The 17404-nt window shown below is 36.3% G+C and overlaps 1 protein-coding gene across 1 annotated transcript in view; it reads right to left on the bottom strand.

Annotated features, from left to right (window-relative positions):
* Positions 1 to 17404, bottom strand: part of LOC150076864 (TATA box-binding protein-associated factor RNA polymerase I subunit A-like) — a 141215-nt gene that overhangs the window by 102934 nt on the left and 20877 nt on the right. Inside the window, exons 3-4 of the mRNA XM_090385705.1 lie at positions 16081 to 16162; positions 8913 to 9049 (exon numbers count right to left, since the gene is read on the bottom strand). Coding sequence (XP_090241831.1) covers positions 8913 to 9049; positions 16081 to 16162 — 219 coding nt within the window. The remainder of the gene's footprint in view (positions 1 to 8912; positions 9050 to 16080; positions 16163 to 17404) is intronic.

Raw genomic sequence — 17404 nt, 5'->3', positions numbered from 1 at the left:
AAAGGGATTACCATTTCACAATGTTAGTGGTGTCCATAAAACCTGTGCAGTCACATACCGAGAAGTCGCGCTAGTCAATATGCTTTCCATAGTCAGTCAGAGGATTAAGAAGACTCCCAACATGGATAACAGTCTCTGGTCAACCTGTGTTGTGGTTCCCCTTTACTCTGACAAACAGGCATGATGTTTTTCAGAGAAGTGAGTGATCCATGCCTTCCAGTAAATTTCTCCTGTCTATGTTTACATGGTCACAGTAGCTGAATATCCATGTAATTCTGACATTTTGCTCAATATTCAAAGAACTAGTGACAGTAGCAGTGTAGAGGAGGGAGGAATTGAGGCAACTAAGATATTATATAAACTTTATGAAGATGAAATGTTGGCAGATTTTGAAAGTTCATCGAGGCTTTCACTGTGTTGAAAATGTTCTAAAATATAATGGCATACAGGCAATAATTAAAAAAAACACTATCATCAATCTCCAAAAAACCAGCATGAATTAAGGATGATTGCTAAAGAACTTGATGTGGAAACTATTAAGATCGGTCGTGTGTTCGGGCCACGATGGGCAGCTTGTAGCTTGCAGACGGCAATTGTGGGTTGGAGGAATTATCCTGCTTTGTGCAAACATTTTGATTCAGAAGTTAAAAATTCCAGATTAATAATCAACTTTTAAATCTAGAATTTCTTAACCATTTAGCACTAATGATCAACATCCTGCAGGAGCTCTCTTATATTTCAGAAGCTTTAGAGAATCACAATGGTAAAAGCATATAAATTAATTATTCGAACTATTAATATTATTGCTAATTTTAAAAATTCTGAAGGAAATTATGAAGCTAAAATTGAGAGCATGTTGAAGTGGAAAGAATCTGAAGGAATCAAAATCAAAAGTAAAAAAAAAATTACCTTGTGACAAGTTATTAAATGCATTGTTTTATCATTAAAGGATAAGTTATTAATGCAACAGGATGATTTTAAATTAAATAAAGAAAATAACAATACCATTGAAAGAAATTTTAAACATATGCTACCTGAAATCGTAGAATGTAAAAGAACTTTCATCTTGGTGGCAAGACTGTGAAAACCGAAGAAATTTAAGTTATCTGATAAAATATGAAATAAAAATTAATGATTTTAGAGATTTTGTCAAAGACAGTTTATCTTTAAAATCGAGTGAAATTCCCTTTTCAATTAAGAAAGCCAGAAAATATCTTTGAAACCACTGCAATTAGCAGTGCTGAAGCTGAGTGAGCTTTCAGAGTAATGAATAATATTGTAACAATTAAACATGCTGCAGATTATCCACTGTCGATCCACTGCAGGATGCTGGCCTTCTCAACATGTTTCCAGCAACTGCCATCTTGTGCTTTCTGTTGCTATTGTACACCAGAAAATTTCATGATTTCATCAATCCACCTCATCTTTGGTCTTTTTCTTGGGCATTTTAGAGTCAAGTGGTATCCATTCTAAAATTTGTTTGGTCTATTGTATGTGACCTGCCCATTTCCATTTTAAGTGCTTTGTTCTTACAATGATGTCACAGACAAAATCAGCATTCCATACTTCTCTGTGTGACCCTCAGTCTTTGTAAAGCTTTGGCATTTAATGTCTATGTTTTGCAACCATATATTAGGACGTGTATGTATGTATGTGTAACCTGTCTATGGTGGCTCTCAAACTAATGTCCATCTCCACCTAATGTCACTGTGATGAAATACAGAAACTCTATAAAACGGTCCTGACATGTGGTTAATGAATGTTCTGTAGTATGTGTTGTGAGCGTCAGGTCTCTTTGCCACCAGGAAGCAGCCATCACCTGGACAACTGCTGCCCAGTGCCCATCCTTGGCATGTGGAGCCGAACCTGTTTCCTGTCTATTATTGCATCCAGTGGAGGTAGTGCAAAACCAGTGGATACACTGGCCCTGTACTCAGGTTGCCCAGTCCTGAATACTATACTGTCGTAACCATGGACCTTTCAACTGTCCATGGGGAATACACAAAATCTCATACCCAGGCTACCCAAACCTGGGTACCCGCAAAAAAAAAAAAAAAATAATAATAATAACGTAAATGTAACGTAACATAATAATAAGAACATAACCCCCGCAATTCGTGGGGGTTACGTTCCTGAGAAATGCCACGAATGCCAAAAACGCGAATACTGAGTTATGGCTCCCACAGTAATAAAGGGATTCCGTTTCACAGTATGAAATATATAAGAAAAACTAGTCTAAAATTCTGTCTATGTATGTATTATATGTACCTTCATAATATGACTATGTACATAGACAGTACATAGTGAAATGCAAGCTTATGGCATCGAAATGAAAATAAGAAACAATTTAATATTAAATGTAATATTTATTAGAAATTTCAAACAAATCTTTCAAACCAGCACCTTTGCTAGCTAAAAAACTTATCCCGCCAGTGTTATCAACAGTTTCGCTAAAGTGTTGATAAAGCAGTTTTGCCTTTTCACGAATGATGAGTGAACTTAACGGAATTTTATCTTGAGTTCGGTCTTCTATCCACAGATTTAAAGCTTTTTCCATTTTTTTAAATTTAACATCATGAGTTACAGAGCAAATTTTTGAAGTAATTAGCGCATTTTCACGGACACTATGGCAGATTTTTTCTTCCGATTTTTTGATTGATCGTACTGCTGACTCATTGATTTTATGTTTTGCCACTGAGGAGACACTTTCACCATTAGAAATTTTGTCTAATAACTCAATTTTATTCGCTAATGTCATCACCTTCTTTGATATTTTCACATTTTCCTTGTTATTCGTAGCCATATTTTTGTACGGGTTAGAAAGAACTTGTCCACAATAAAGTCACTTTCTTCCATTAACACACTCGAAAAAGTCTGTTTTACACTGCAAAACGGTAGATTTATCACTTTTGTAAGCATATAAATTAAAAGCAAACGACAAAACCTTCCATGACAAGTGCATAACACATATTGAACAAGGATTAGCGAGAAACATCCACGCTCACGATTTTGTCACCCCTCTCCCCTCACCCACTGAGCGCTGTTTTGACCGGGAAAGATAATTTTAGCCACGTCCATGTTTTTTTATGGCGGAAAATGTTCACGGCACTTTAAAATTCACATTTTTTTAGGTTTCATTTATTATTATTATTATTAGCCATATGGTGCAAGGAAGCCTGAAGCTTATGCTGAACCAGCCAAAAAAAGAATTCCCGTGTTACCCAGAGAGAGAGAGAGAGAGAGAGAGAGAGAGAGAGAGAGAGAGAGAGAGAGAGAGAGAGAGAGAGAGAAGCAGAAAGGAATCACCAAGAAAGAGAAGAATGATGATATCCAGCTCAGGACCTTGGGTGTGCCAAGCCCATACTCACCAGATGTGAGTCCCTGGGGTTAAAATCAGCGACCGCAAATACAGATACCGCAAATAGCTGGGGTTTACTGTAGTTATAAACATTGTAACCATGGTATATATATATATATACACAACTATAAACAAATCAAAACATGCTAAAAGCAGCCAAAGAACAAAATACTCTCTCAGGTTATTGTCCAAGATTCCAGTCTACTCCAAAGTTAGCAATGCATTAGCATTCATAGTTCAGCAATGCATTAACATCAGCAAATTAATTTTAAACATACGACACTTAATTATGTTCATTAGAAATCTCACAATATGCATACTATAAGAAAAAGGCTCTTCTTGAAAATGTGGCTCAAGAATTGCTATAGAGCCATAAAATTATTGTAGTCTTCAAGAAGCACATCATCATTATCATCACTATCCTAACACCTACTTATACCTGTGCTTCCTGAGCAATAAGCTCATATGCAGTTTATTCCTCTATCCTATCAATTTTAATCTTTTGATCCTTAGTCAAATCCTCTGTATGATAAATCAAACATTAAGGATATGTTGCCACCCCTACTCTGAAGAAGCAGACCTCCACTATCTAGAACTCAATTAAACCTTAAACTTCCAGCCAGATTAAAAACACTAAACATTAAAATTCATCAATATATTTTTGTATTTTATACTTTTTATACAACTCTAAACAATAAAATTCATCAATATATTTTTTCAACATTTCCTTTTTATACAACTATAAACTATAAAATCAATAAACTCCAATTCCAACTAAATCTCAACTCCATAAAAACACTATTTACATATATACAAATTTTTACAATTGTCTAATCCTGCTTACTTCTCTAGCGAACTCAGCAAAAGCTTCATTCCTCTCTCTATTCTTAAACAAGTCACTCCAGGTGCATGATGTAGGCGCCTCCGTAGCCAGGTGGGAAGGAGCAGCAGTGCGTAGCACACGCTTCTTGATTAAACCGGGGTTCGAGCCCGTCACCACCAAATACGGAGGATGCGGAAAAGGTCTGGGAATGACCCCCGCATATCCCGGAGCAATATGGCCTTAGTTGCTAATGCTCCTAAAAAAAAAAAAAAAAACCAAACCAACCAGGTGTATGAATCGGACCCAATCTGCCTAATTAACATATTCCTTGGTATATCATATCTTACACACTGCCGTAAAATATGATCTGTATCCTCTACCATCCTTATACACATTAGATTTTTTTCTACACCAAGCTCTACCAGTCTTTTCTTTAACCCATATCCAGTTATTAACATTGTTTAGAACATTCTTAGACTAGACCAAGATGAAGTCTCTTTCATAGTTTTCATCCCAGGCAGAAAGGCAAAGGTAACACACCCCTTAGCAGAACCACTCCAGCTTTCCTGCTATACACAGTCTATATCTTGCTGTAACCTTTTCTTTTCTATTTTCAAATCATGTCTTCCATACTCTCTTCTCTAGAAGATTTTATTCTCTTAAGTTCTATTCTTTTATTATTCTCAATAGCATATTCCACTGTCCTTTTAAGTATAATCGGATCCACTGGTTACTTTCATGCAATAACTTGCACAGTATCATTTGAAACAATTCTGCAGGACTGCGTCACCACCAGAAGGGCAAATCTCTGTGCTGAAATAAGACTTCTTTTAACGTGGCTATTAGTAACTATGTCCCCAAGTGCCACATGCATATGTCACAATCGGTAGAAATATACATTTATAGAGGAAGTCTAAGGACTTGCCTGTCACTTCCCATTCTATCCTTGTCTTTCCTAATTTTTAAATAAATCATCCTCACTTTATCTCTTAATTTTTGCACACTAACATTGTTTTCAATTATTCCTGGAACAGAGATGACCAATTCTCACTTATTCCTGGAACAGAGATGACGTTGTAGAGCGGATATCATCTTTTAAGGGCTCAAAAGATATCATTGTAGAGTGGATATCATCTTTTAAGGGCTCAAAAGATATCATTGTAGAGTGGATATCATCTTTTAAGGGTCATATTGTTGTACACGTTGGCACTAATGATATTAAGAGTACGAGACCGGCAGAATTACTTAACAAGTACAGGTCACTGTTGAAAAAAAGCCGTGAATTAGGGTTGAATTTGAAAGTGTCTGCAATTCTGCCCAAATATGATAGGAGGGAGTATATGATGAGAGCCTTGTCGATCAATTCGGCCCTGAAAAGATTGTGCAAGGCTCAAGGGGTAGAATTTTTTTCAGCCTGGTCTGTACTTGTTAAGAGGAGAGACTGCTTCTATAGGGATGCGATACACTTAAATAGAAAGGGTGCAAGAATATATGCTGATGCTATCGATGCAGTGTTAGGTGGGTCGGAAAACTGCTAGCTTGGAGAGATACAAGGACTAATAGATCAACAGTAGCCACTGGAAGAGGTGAAAGTGATTCTAGCACTGCTTCTATTGGAATGAGCAGCAGACTGGAAAACAAGATGCATGGTATTTCAGAGACTGCTGGGAATCATTGTGGTACAAGTAAACACATGGGTTGTGTTAGGGTAGCTAAGAACAGGAACAGGTGCATACATACTTGCATATACACCAATGCTAGGAGTTTGGTAAATAAATTTGATGAATTTGAGGTATTGCTCAAAGCATGGTATTTCAGAGACTGCTATTAGTTAATATGCAATTAGTTAAGAATGCTATTAGTTAATAGAATGCTATTAGTTAAGAAACACATAAAATCCAAGGAAGTGAAACCAGTCGACATTGCTGGACAGTGCACTGTCGAGTCAGTTTGGTGTGACATAAGCATTGGGATATCAAAATTGAGAGTAGGAGTGTGCTATAGGCTTAATGACTCTGATGAGTATAATAAGAAACTGTACAGGGAAATAGAGTGGGCCAGTAAATCAGAGAGTCTTATAATGGGGGATTTTAATTTCCCAGATATTGACTGGAATTTGTGGGTTGGTCACTCACACACTAGCAAGGCTTTTGTGGATTTATTGGATGATTGTTTTCTAAATCAGCATGTTCGGGAGGCAACTAGAGGGAGCAATACTCTTGATTTGATTATCAGTAGTGGTTCTTCATGCATTAAGAATCTGCAGATACAGGAACCACTAGGTGGCAGTGATCACAGTGTGCTGAAGTGGGATTTACTCAAGGAGGTAACTACTATCAGGGGTAAAGGGAAGGGTTATTGCTTTCGTAAAGGCGACTACAATGGTCTGAGACAGTATTTAAATTCTATACAGTGGGACCAACTGATGATGTTATCAACAGCAAACTCAAAATGGGAAGCATTCAAAGAACTTATCTTGGAAGCTACTAGGCTTTACATATCAACTAAGAAATATTGTTCGAGGTTCAGGCCTAAATGGATGTCAGATGAACTAATGAGACATATGGCAGAGAAGAAAAATGCATGGGATACATATAAATTAACATGTGATACAGAAGCCTATGATAGATATAAGTTGATCTGTAACCAAGTTACAAAGGAGGTTAGGCAGCCGAAGGCAGATTACGAGAAATCTTTGGCAAGGGATGCAAAGAAAAACAGCAAGGAGTTCTTTACTTATGTAAACTCTAGAAGGAAGGGGGATGAATCAAATTTTTCCACTTGATATCGATGGTTCAACTGTTCATGTTCCTGCTCAGGTAGCTAATAAACTAAATCAATATTTTGCACTAACATTCACACATGAGGAGTTATTCAGGAAGGGGAATGCCATAGATGAAGTAAAAACTGGCAGTGAGTTAGATGATCTTGTAATAATTGAGAGTAAAGTGGAGGAGAAATTGTTGAAGATAAATACAAGAAAGGCACCTGGGGTGGATGGGATCTATTAAGTTATATTAAAGGAGGCAGCAAAGAAAGTAAGCAATTCGTTAGCCATAATTATGAGAGCTTCCTTGGACTCAGGGGAGGTACCCACAGACTGGAGATGTGCAAATGTAACCCCAATTCACAAAGGAGGATCAAAGGCTGACACAAGTAATTATAGACCTGTGAGTTTAACTTCTGTTCCAGGAAAATTAATGGAAGCACTGGTTAAAGAAGCACTGCAGCATCATCTAGACAAGCCTATTTATTTCTCGGACGCAGCATGGGTTTGTTAAAGGGAAGTCTTGTCTGACCAATTTGATTGGATACTATGATGTGGTCACAAAGCAACTGAATGCAGTGAATAACTTTTATATCATATATTTGGATCTTAGAAAGGCTTTTGATACTGTTGCACATGGAAGACTGCTGCACAAATTGGAGCAGTGTGGCATTGGTGGCAAATTGTTGCTATGGATAAAGGGATGGTTGAGTGGCAGAAGAGAGAGAGTGGTAATTAATGGACACTGCTCATCGTGGACTAATGTTATTAGTGGAGTCCCTCACGGTTCAGTGTTGGGTCCATTGTTGTTTTCTGTATTTATAAATAATATTGATGATGGTATATCAAGCTTAATGTCCAAGTTTTCAGACGATACAAAGGTTTGCAGGGTTGTTAAGGACGCTACTGACGCTATGCTGCTGCAACAGGATCTGGAAAGGTTGAGCAGATGGGCTGAGAGGTGGCAAATGAAGTTTAACATTGACAAATGTAAAGTACTACATATGGGAAACAGCAACCCCAGAGCAACGTATCAACTCTGTGGTACTACACTGACAGTGGTAGAGAACGAAAAGGACCTGGTGATAATTGTGCAAGCAGATATGAAGTTCTCTGAGTAGTGCAGACGGGCTGCAAGAGTAGCTCCTAGTGTCTCATCAATGATATACAGGAATTTTTCTAGCAGGGATAGGAGGTGATTATTCCCTTGTATAAGGCAATGGTCAGGCTGCACCTTGAGTACTGTATACAGGTCTGGAGGCCTCATTTCAAGAAGGATGTAGAGCTGTTGGAATGAGTACAGAGAAGGGCAACAAGGTTAGTGAACGGAACGAAGGGTTGCTCTTACGAAGAAAGGCTTAAGTTTTGCAAATTACAGTGTCTGGAGACTAGGCATACTGTAATGATACAGAAGTAAGTAAAATGGCCAGAAATATGTGTAATGTCACAATGACAGCATAAATCAATCCTAGAATATCAGCCATCAATTCACTATTTTCCTTCCACATCATCCTACTTTCTGTTAGATTTTTAGTCCTAAAAAGAGTAAGTCCTCTTTCTTCTAATGCTTGCTTGACAACATTAATCAACCTTTGCCTTAAACTAAACCTATTACCATCCATTTTTATTCAAATATCTGCTTAGTTAATCTCTTCTTCCATCATTTTTATATGCCCATGTAATCTTAAGTTGATCAATTTATCTTTGACTATATATTAATTACTGCAAAATTTATTTCTTATTTTCTCATTATCTTAGCTCATGGAAAACCAATGGGAAATATATAATAATAACTAACTAAAACCTGTATGTCAAAAGCATTAAAAAAAGTGCTAATAAAAAGAATGTACTGAAATGGTAAATAAACAATGTGAAAAAAATGGTACTTATTTTTAACGTTACTGTTTTTATTAGTTCAAAATTTGAAAAAAAGAAAAACAAATATGAAAATGGAGCTTAGATACTTTAAAGATAAAATGATTTGTCTTGTGTAGCTCTAGACAAATTGCTTGCAATAACTGAGCTGCACCATGGAACCTGTGGCTTATAAGGCACCCTCTCGCAACGTCCATTAAACTGCTAGCAAGACTGTATCCTGCACCTTTAAAAGAAGAAAAAAATCAATCAAATAAATAAATAAATAACTGACTTTCAAACTATTTATATATGATTAGATATAAATACTGTAACTCTTTCTATTTAAATGCTAACATTAAAATGGATGAGTTTGAATAAGTGAAAAGTTGGTGTAAATGAAATGCATTAATACAAACAGATTAACATATGTAAGAACTTTCTGAATATATGAGGTGTGATCAAAAAAGAAGACTTTGTATTTTTAAATTTTGGTGGTGTAGTGCATTGAAACTTGCCATAATATGTCTGGTGACTCATATAGACAAAGCAATGCATGAATCGCCTGTTTATCTGCAGTTAGACTGAATTAGTGCACATTGAATGGAAGGCATTTTGTGTTTCATTGCATTTTAAAATAAGTAATTTTACTGGGCAGTGAATTTGTGTGTGTATAAATATGTTTATAGAATTTCATTTTAAATCAGGGAAAAATGCAACAGAAATCCATGAAATATTAAAAACTTATAGAGAAAATGTTATCAGTTGTTCAAAAATTTTTCAGTGGTTCAAAAGTTTAAAGAGAGCTGCTGTCTGTTGAAGAAGATCCACATTCTAGCTAACATTCAACTTCAAAAAAACTGAACTGCTCATTTGTTATCTGATCAGAAGTGATTGACATGAAACAATTTAAGTTTCTAGTGAAACTGGTATTTCTTATGGAACAAGTCCATAAGAAATACCAGTTTTTTAATACTGGTATTTCTAAGATTTCGTAATATGATGCATTTAAGTGAAGTCCGTGCCTCCAACTCTCAAAGTCCTCACTGATGATCACAGAGCGTTCTTGCACGTCAGGATACAAATACAGAAGCAAAGAACAATTTCAATGCAGATATTGAAATAGTTTGAGAAAATAACACTTCTCTGTGTTATTTTTTTTACCATTACTGCTTAGTGAAAATATCGTCACTCCTGTGACAGAGCTTGGGCTCTTTTAGAAATAACTATTTAAAAACTCAAGTGTTGTTGTGACTGGTTTTAGAATTATTTGGTTCCATCATCAGACAATAGGTAATCTCAAATAATGAACTGGTGCTGAGTGTTGAACAAATGTATTGAATCTACAGTGGCGGACAAAAAAACTGCATCACTTATGAATTTTGCAAATAATGTGTTTAGCGCTGCATTGTGGGTTGCAGTAATATTCAACATGCATTTGTTAGATAGGATATATATCTCTGTGAATGAAATCCAATAAAAAGACTCCACCTGATATACCTAATTGCCGTAAATATCTGCTCAAAGGGAAAAATACATAATTAATGGAAATATGAGAAATCATGCAAATGGCAATATGACAAACAAACATACATTTTATTGCATTTACATGTACAAACTGAAACAACAAGTTAACATAATAGTATTATGTACTGTAAATCAGCAAAATAAGTTCTCAATATTTTGTTGTTTCTCCTTGAGCTGTAATTACAGTCCTGCAATGATCTGGCATAAAGTTAATTAACTTCTGGATATACGGTTACCCAATTTCCTGGTACCACACCCTTACAATGCTCTCCTGCAGCTGAATCTTACTTGTTGGCTTCTTCTAAGCAATTTTAGACGACATTATGTACCGGCAATTTTCAATAGGGTTCAAATCTGAACTGTTGCCAGGCCAGTCCAACTCTGTAATGCCAGCATTTCTGAGGCATGAGTGCACCTTAAGAGAGAAAAATGAGAGAAAACATTGGTGTAAGTATGTTTTAAGCCTTCTGAGACAAGAAGACACACTCATCATTAAATCTAAATAGCATAAAACTTACCAATTTGGTGTGTGGCAGTGTGTTGAGTCCTGTTGAAAAAATGCAGTTTTAGACGTGTGTGGTAATCATTAATAACGGGTTTCAGGCACTCCTCCAAGATAGCAGTGTAGGTTTCTACATTCACCGTTCCGTTAATAAACTTCATTCATTCCCCCTCCGTAGCCGAGTGGGCAGGAGCGGGAGTGCAGTAGCACACGCTCTTTGAGTAGACTGGGGTTCAAGCCCCGGACTGCTGAATACGGTCAATCTGCCAACCTGCACTGGACCAGCATGGCAGATTATGGTCCATTTCCCTCAGCATGAATTGTTGAGGAGGCTTCCATCCTGCAGTGGGTTGATAATGGCTGCACTTTACTTTACATTCCCCCTTGCTTGTTGTGCATCCCCAGACCATCTGACCAACGGGGAACTTTACAGTCTGTGTTATGCAGTCCGGATGGTATGCCTCCAATTTTCATCTGACATATCGCTTCCCATCCGAGCCATGCAGGTTGAATTTCGATTCGTCAAAAAAGATGGTGTCCCATTGCTCTTTTGTCCATGAAACATGCATTTTAGCCGAAGCAAGTCACTTCTTCCTCCTTTGTTGGGTCAACAAAGGCTTCTTCTTGAACCGATAGGCATACAGACCACACCCTGAGGCCATCTCAAAGTCCAGTTTTAGATCAGGAGCACTAGCTTGGTGACTACGAAGGCATAGCTGTTTCAAATATCGATTTTGGGAAGGCATAGTCACTCTCTTACAGCCTGATCCAGGTCTTCTCTTTACATCACTGGTTTCGCGATTTAATTTCAGCACCCAGGATACTGTTGACTGGTAGCAGCCTATTTTATCAGTGATAGCACACATAGAAAGCCTTACCTGGGACAGAGCAACAGCTACACTTTTTTTCTTGGTGTCAACTGAATGTATGGAGCCATGCTTACACCTCCGCAAAACAGGGTACTTATGAGTGTATAAGTACCCTATTTTGTGGAAATGGCTGATGCAATATCTTGCAATTACCGTCTAATGCAATCAAAGCATTATCTGATGCAATACCTTTGCTTTGCAATAAACAAAACTGTAATCAAACAATATCTTATACATTTCACTAAAAATGGTACTTTTTTTTTAAGGTGAAGCAGTTTTTTTGTCTGCCACTGTAAATGAGCAGCTACGCAGTGTTTAGAAGAAAAATTTTCAATTTAAAATGTTGTTTGGTTTTTAGGAGCATTAGCAACTAAGGTCATATTGCTCCGGGATATGCGGTGGTCATTCCCTGAACTTTCTGCATCCTCCGTATTTGGTGGTGACGGGCTCGAACCCAGGTCTAATCAAGAAGCGTGTGCTACACACTGCTGCTCCTTCCCACCTGGTTACGGATGCGCCCCAATTTAAAATGTAACCTTTTGTTAAGTGAATAATAAAACTCCTATGAGTGAGCAGTGTGGGCCCAATGCAGCATTCAAATACAGAAGTGGGGTACCATTTCAACGCAAATATTGAAATAGTTTGAGAAAATAACACTTCTCTGTGTTATGTTTTTCTCACAGGAGAGAGAATATAGTGCTTCCTGTGACAATGGCAGATCTTGAACTTAGTCTCTTTTAAAACAACAATGAATCCATGAGTCAACCTAAAGAGAAGAGCATTATTTGCTCAAACTATGTCAATATCTGTATTGAAATAGTACCTGATTCTGGCACTTTCCATTCCATTCAAGAATTTGTAAAGCACTTCATTATTCTGGTCTCCCATCTGCTATACACACTAGACTTAGCATCCTATGATTTTTTGTTTCAAAAGGGTAACACCCCCTTAAAAGATCACAGATTTAAAAATTTTGAGAAAATTATTCAAAAAGAAACATATGAACTATTAGCAATTCCATGAGGAGCCGATCAGAAATACTTTCAGAAGTTGGAGAGGCATTGGAAATGGTTCAACTTCTGGAAGAAAGTACTTCAAAAGAGATTCATTCAAATAGCCAAGTAAGCTTCATGACTTCCCAAATATCAGTTTGGTCCAGAACATTTTGCTCTCACTTCATATTAATAAAAAAAAAAATGAATCAAACTGATATATAGTTGCTAATGGTAACTACAGATTGTCCATGTTTCTTTAAAAAAAGATCTCAGACCACAAAAATTAAAAAAGATTGGGAGGAGACAAAACTATGTCATTCAGTTATTATTCTATAATAATCAATAAAAATTCTATCAATCATCCACAGACAAATTCCATGGATATGTTTGTAGAAAGTTGAGTGTGTTCTAAATTTCAAAGGCATTTTACTAGATATGACATTAAGGCTTCTATATCCTATGTCCAGTTTTCTTTCATAATTGTTGGCAGAAGTTCAACCTGAGGCTTCTTGCCAATGCTACAGCCCCAATCTTTGGTTCTTTCACTAACATTTTTTTCATTTCTATATTTAAGATTAGACATCTAGTTATAGATATCTAATAAATATTTATAACTAGATATATCTAACTATCTAGTTTTAGATTAAAAAAAAAGCGATTTAACTAGAACATGTCAAGTTAAATGCTCTTTTTGTTCCTTGTCACTCATTTGATGAGACCTGTGTCAAGTTTCTTCATTGGAGGAATTTCTCAGGTCCTCTTTAGGTGGAAATGAGTTAGTTAATCTCAGGCAGAGGAAGGAGTTTTATCTTCCCTACCTCCATGTGAAGCTGAGTTACCTATCAGTCAATCTGGAGTTTTTTCAGTTCAAGAAGCATATAAATCAGCCTGTGAACATAAGCACGGAATAAGTAGAATAGACACAGACATGGAAGACAACAGGATCCACTGTTTCAAGCTTGTATAATTTCCCTGGAGTGTCTGAGCATTTTGTACCCAGATTGCATGGGATATTAACATTAGCATTAGTTGAGGCATATGATGCAAGAAAGCCAGCTTATACAACATCAGCCAAAAAAAAAAAAAACCACCCCTTCCCATTTCACCCACCCGGTCACTCCAAATGTTTGTCTAGTTCAGCCTTAAATTTATTTAATCTATCAACTTCCACAACAACAACAAATGGAAGTCTGATCTAGCAATCAACTACCCGTTGGCTAAAGGCAAACTTCTGCACATCTATTCTACAACTGTCTTTGGAGTGGTTAGAAGAGTGTGTGGAGATGGGGAAAGGATTACAGATGCCAAAACTGAAGAACAGCACTCATAAGAAATATCTATATAAAAGGCAAGTAGCAGAAACTGAACTTTATCTGCACTTTATCTCATAGATAAAGTGCAGATAAACCCGCCTTTGAGACATGGAATACTGTCAACTGGTATTGACATTATTCCATGTAAGGTGAATTTGCGCAACACAAGTAGTTGTTTAGAAGAAAAGTAATGCTGAGAGCAAAAAAGAAAACCCAGTTTTTTTTTATATCTTCTTCAGTTTTCTGAATATTTATGATGTGCTTATGACAAAACAGATTAAAAGTCAGGGTAATCTCTAATAGAGATATGTAACTTTGTCTAGAAATCTGAGTGTTATTCAAAGATAAGAATAGGAGCAAAAGACTCTTTTTTGTGAGATATAAGAGAGGACAGCTTATTTCTCACAAAAGGATTGAAGTTTCCTTCACTATGGAGAATTATCTGGAAATTGGCATTTAAGGAACTCGTTATGGATATCTGAGAAGTTGAAAACATTTGTGTAGGGCGAGGTTTCTCAAACTGGAAGGTGGAATGTAGCGTGTTACCTTCAGCCAAACTATGGATAAGATTCTGAGTCAGCAGAAGTTCATTAATACATAAGGGGAAAGGAGTAGGAGAAAGAACTGAACCATGGGGGGAACGCCAGCATTAGTGGAGAAGTTAAAAGACAGAATACCATCTAACATCCATCTGCGGGAGCATTCAGAAAGAAACCTGGACACCTAATTTCAAAAAAAAACAGCCAGTGAGCTATAAGATGGAAGCTTGTTTGGAAGGCCATTATGCCAGACACTCGATCAAATGACTTAGAAATGTCAAGAGCAATTACTTGAGAATTTACATTGAGTCAATCCAAGGATGAGTAGCTAAAGCCAACAGTGTTGATCCAGTGGATTGACCTTGGCAGAATCCATTAATCAGATAGAAAGTTTCAAGAATGCTTAAGAGTTGATGAATTAAGGAGTTGGCCAACTGCGTAATCCATCAGCTGCCAACTCAAGCAATCTTGATGTATTACTTTGCAAAGAGTAGAGGTAAGTGCAATGTTGCATAATGGGAAGAGATGGATTTATAACCCTATTTAGAAACTGGCTGGATATGAGCAAATTTCCAAGCAGAAGGAAGAATGTCAATGAAATAAGAGTACAAAGGTGACACAAATGGACTCGAGCTCAGAGTACAGGTGAAGAATGTCATCAAGACCTGGAACTTTCTTGACATCAAGGTTGTTCAGAATTCTTCTAACATACTTATGTGAACACCATGGGAGGAAATGAGTGGAGCGTAACAAGTTTTCTCAGACAAACTTATGTAGTAATCATACTCTTTGAAGAACTGAATTCTTTAAGAAGTTTCCAAATATCATTTTTACTATTGTATACTCCTTTTACTTGTGTGATACTTCAGTAATGGTTATTTTGGGAATTAACATAGCCCCAATCAATATAACAATGAAACTTTGCTTAGCTTTAACAGCAAAAAATTTGTTTTCATCCATTAGATTTCGCTGTAATCAGTAGCAAAATGCTGCACATTTTGTGAAGTCAGGCAGTCTTCATTTATGGACAATGCTTGTTTTGTATGGATTTAAATACAAGTTGGTGAAGTGCTCTCCTCCAAGACTCCCTATTTACACTCAACCATTTTGCTAATGCCTTTAGATTACACATGATACACTCACACCTGTTGTTTTTTTGTTCAATTGCTTGTCTAGAAGCTCCCATTCGATAATTACATTTTGGCAGGAAAGCTAATCCTGTGATGAACATTTTTTTTTAACAATGTGTCCTTGAAAATAACAATCAACAATAAAAACACTTAAAATGAAGACACTCAATCCATAAAGGAAAGCAAATAGCAAATCAAATTTTACCAACAGAACAGTGAGGCTAGTCTTATTACTACTCCATACATTTAAGTCATTAACAGAAGGAACTGAGGATCACCCATTCTCACAAGAAAAACAAATAAGTATAAAATTTTATTAGCAGAACAACAGGGCCAGTATTATTTGTGTCACTCCATATATTAAGTCATTAATATACACCAAGCAAAATGATATATTACTTACTTTCATTTTTCTCATAAAATTCCCTATACACATCAGTTGAAAACACTGTATTACTACAATCAACTAGATCAAGAACTTTTACCTAAAAAAATTGCATTTATGAAAAATAATACATACTGCATTTTATAATGAAAAAATTTTTCTTAGCATATAACAGGACAATATTTATTAATAAGAAACAATACACATATGAGATGTGGTTGAAAAGACTAAGGACGTAAATAACATATGGGGGTACTTTGTGGGCTGTTTCCCCTTCAAAGTGGTCCCACCATAGGCCTCAACACAATGATTTCAGCAAATTTTTTGCTTATGGAAGCATTCTTTATTCAAGGTCTTTGGCACATTCAGTGCATTTTCTCGGGTCAATTCATCAATGTCAAAATTTTACCCTTTAAGTGAAAATTTCATTTTGTAGAGAGGGAAATCCAGAAAATAAAGTAGTTACAGAAATGTGGGAACCTGAAATTTAGCCAAAATTGGCCACAGCAGGCGTACATTATCATGATGCAGAATCCTGCTCTTATTGTGTCAAAATCAGTCCAATTTGTCCTCACTTTTTTTAACAGTCACTCTAGTATACTTTTGTAAGATTGCTGACTTACTGTCTGATGTAAAATGAAGTAATAATAGTGAACGATGCCCAAAAAGAATCAAAAAAATTGATCAACATTATTTTAATGTTTGCCACGCTTGTCATGGTCATTTTTTAGTTAGGGAAAATCTAAACTCTACTACATATACTGGGCCTTTGTTTCAAGGTCATAACTGTAGACCCATGTCTCATCACCTGTAACAACTGAATTCATGAAATTATGTCATTTTCAGCCAGCACCAGTAGTTCCTAACACATTTCAATGCATTGTCTCTTCTGGTACTAAGGATTCTTGTAATTAATTTGTCATGCACTTGCCATCTGCAATCTTCACTTCAGATGGACTAAAGTAAAAAATCAATTCTATGTCATTTGCAATTTCAATTATTGTAAATATGCAACTATTATGCATGATCTTTCTCACTCAAGTCATGTCATCAGCTGTTTTTCAAGTGAAGAGGTATCCACTGTAAGGGCTATCTCGAACTGATTCCAAGGAATCTTTAAATTTCATATTTACTTTTTAATTTTTTTTACATTAAATCTGACACCCACAAATGGTACTTTTGTCAAAAGAACAGCCTCAAAAGCTTCTTTTAACAGTTCATTAGTTTCTGTAGCTGATTTTCCAATTTTATATCAAATTTGATGCAAATTCTTTGCTCAATTGTTTCATACATTTTTTTGCAACATAAAATCTGCTAAAACAGAAAAACACATCTACACTCA

This window comes from Mastigoproctus giganteus, chromosome 12, assembly GCF_048544385.1.
Source record: "Mastigoproctus giganteus isolate SK-2022 chromosome 12, ASM4854438v1, whole genome shotgun sequence".
Classification (NCBI taxonomy): Eukaryota; Metazoa; Arthropoda; class Arachnida; order Uropygi; family Thelyphonidae; genus Mastigoproctus; species Mastigoproctus giganteus.
This window is presented reverse-complemented; position numbering and strand designations above follow the sequence as displayed.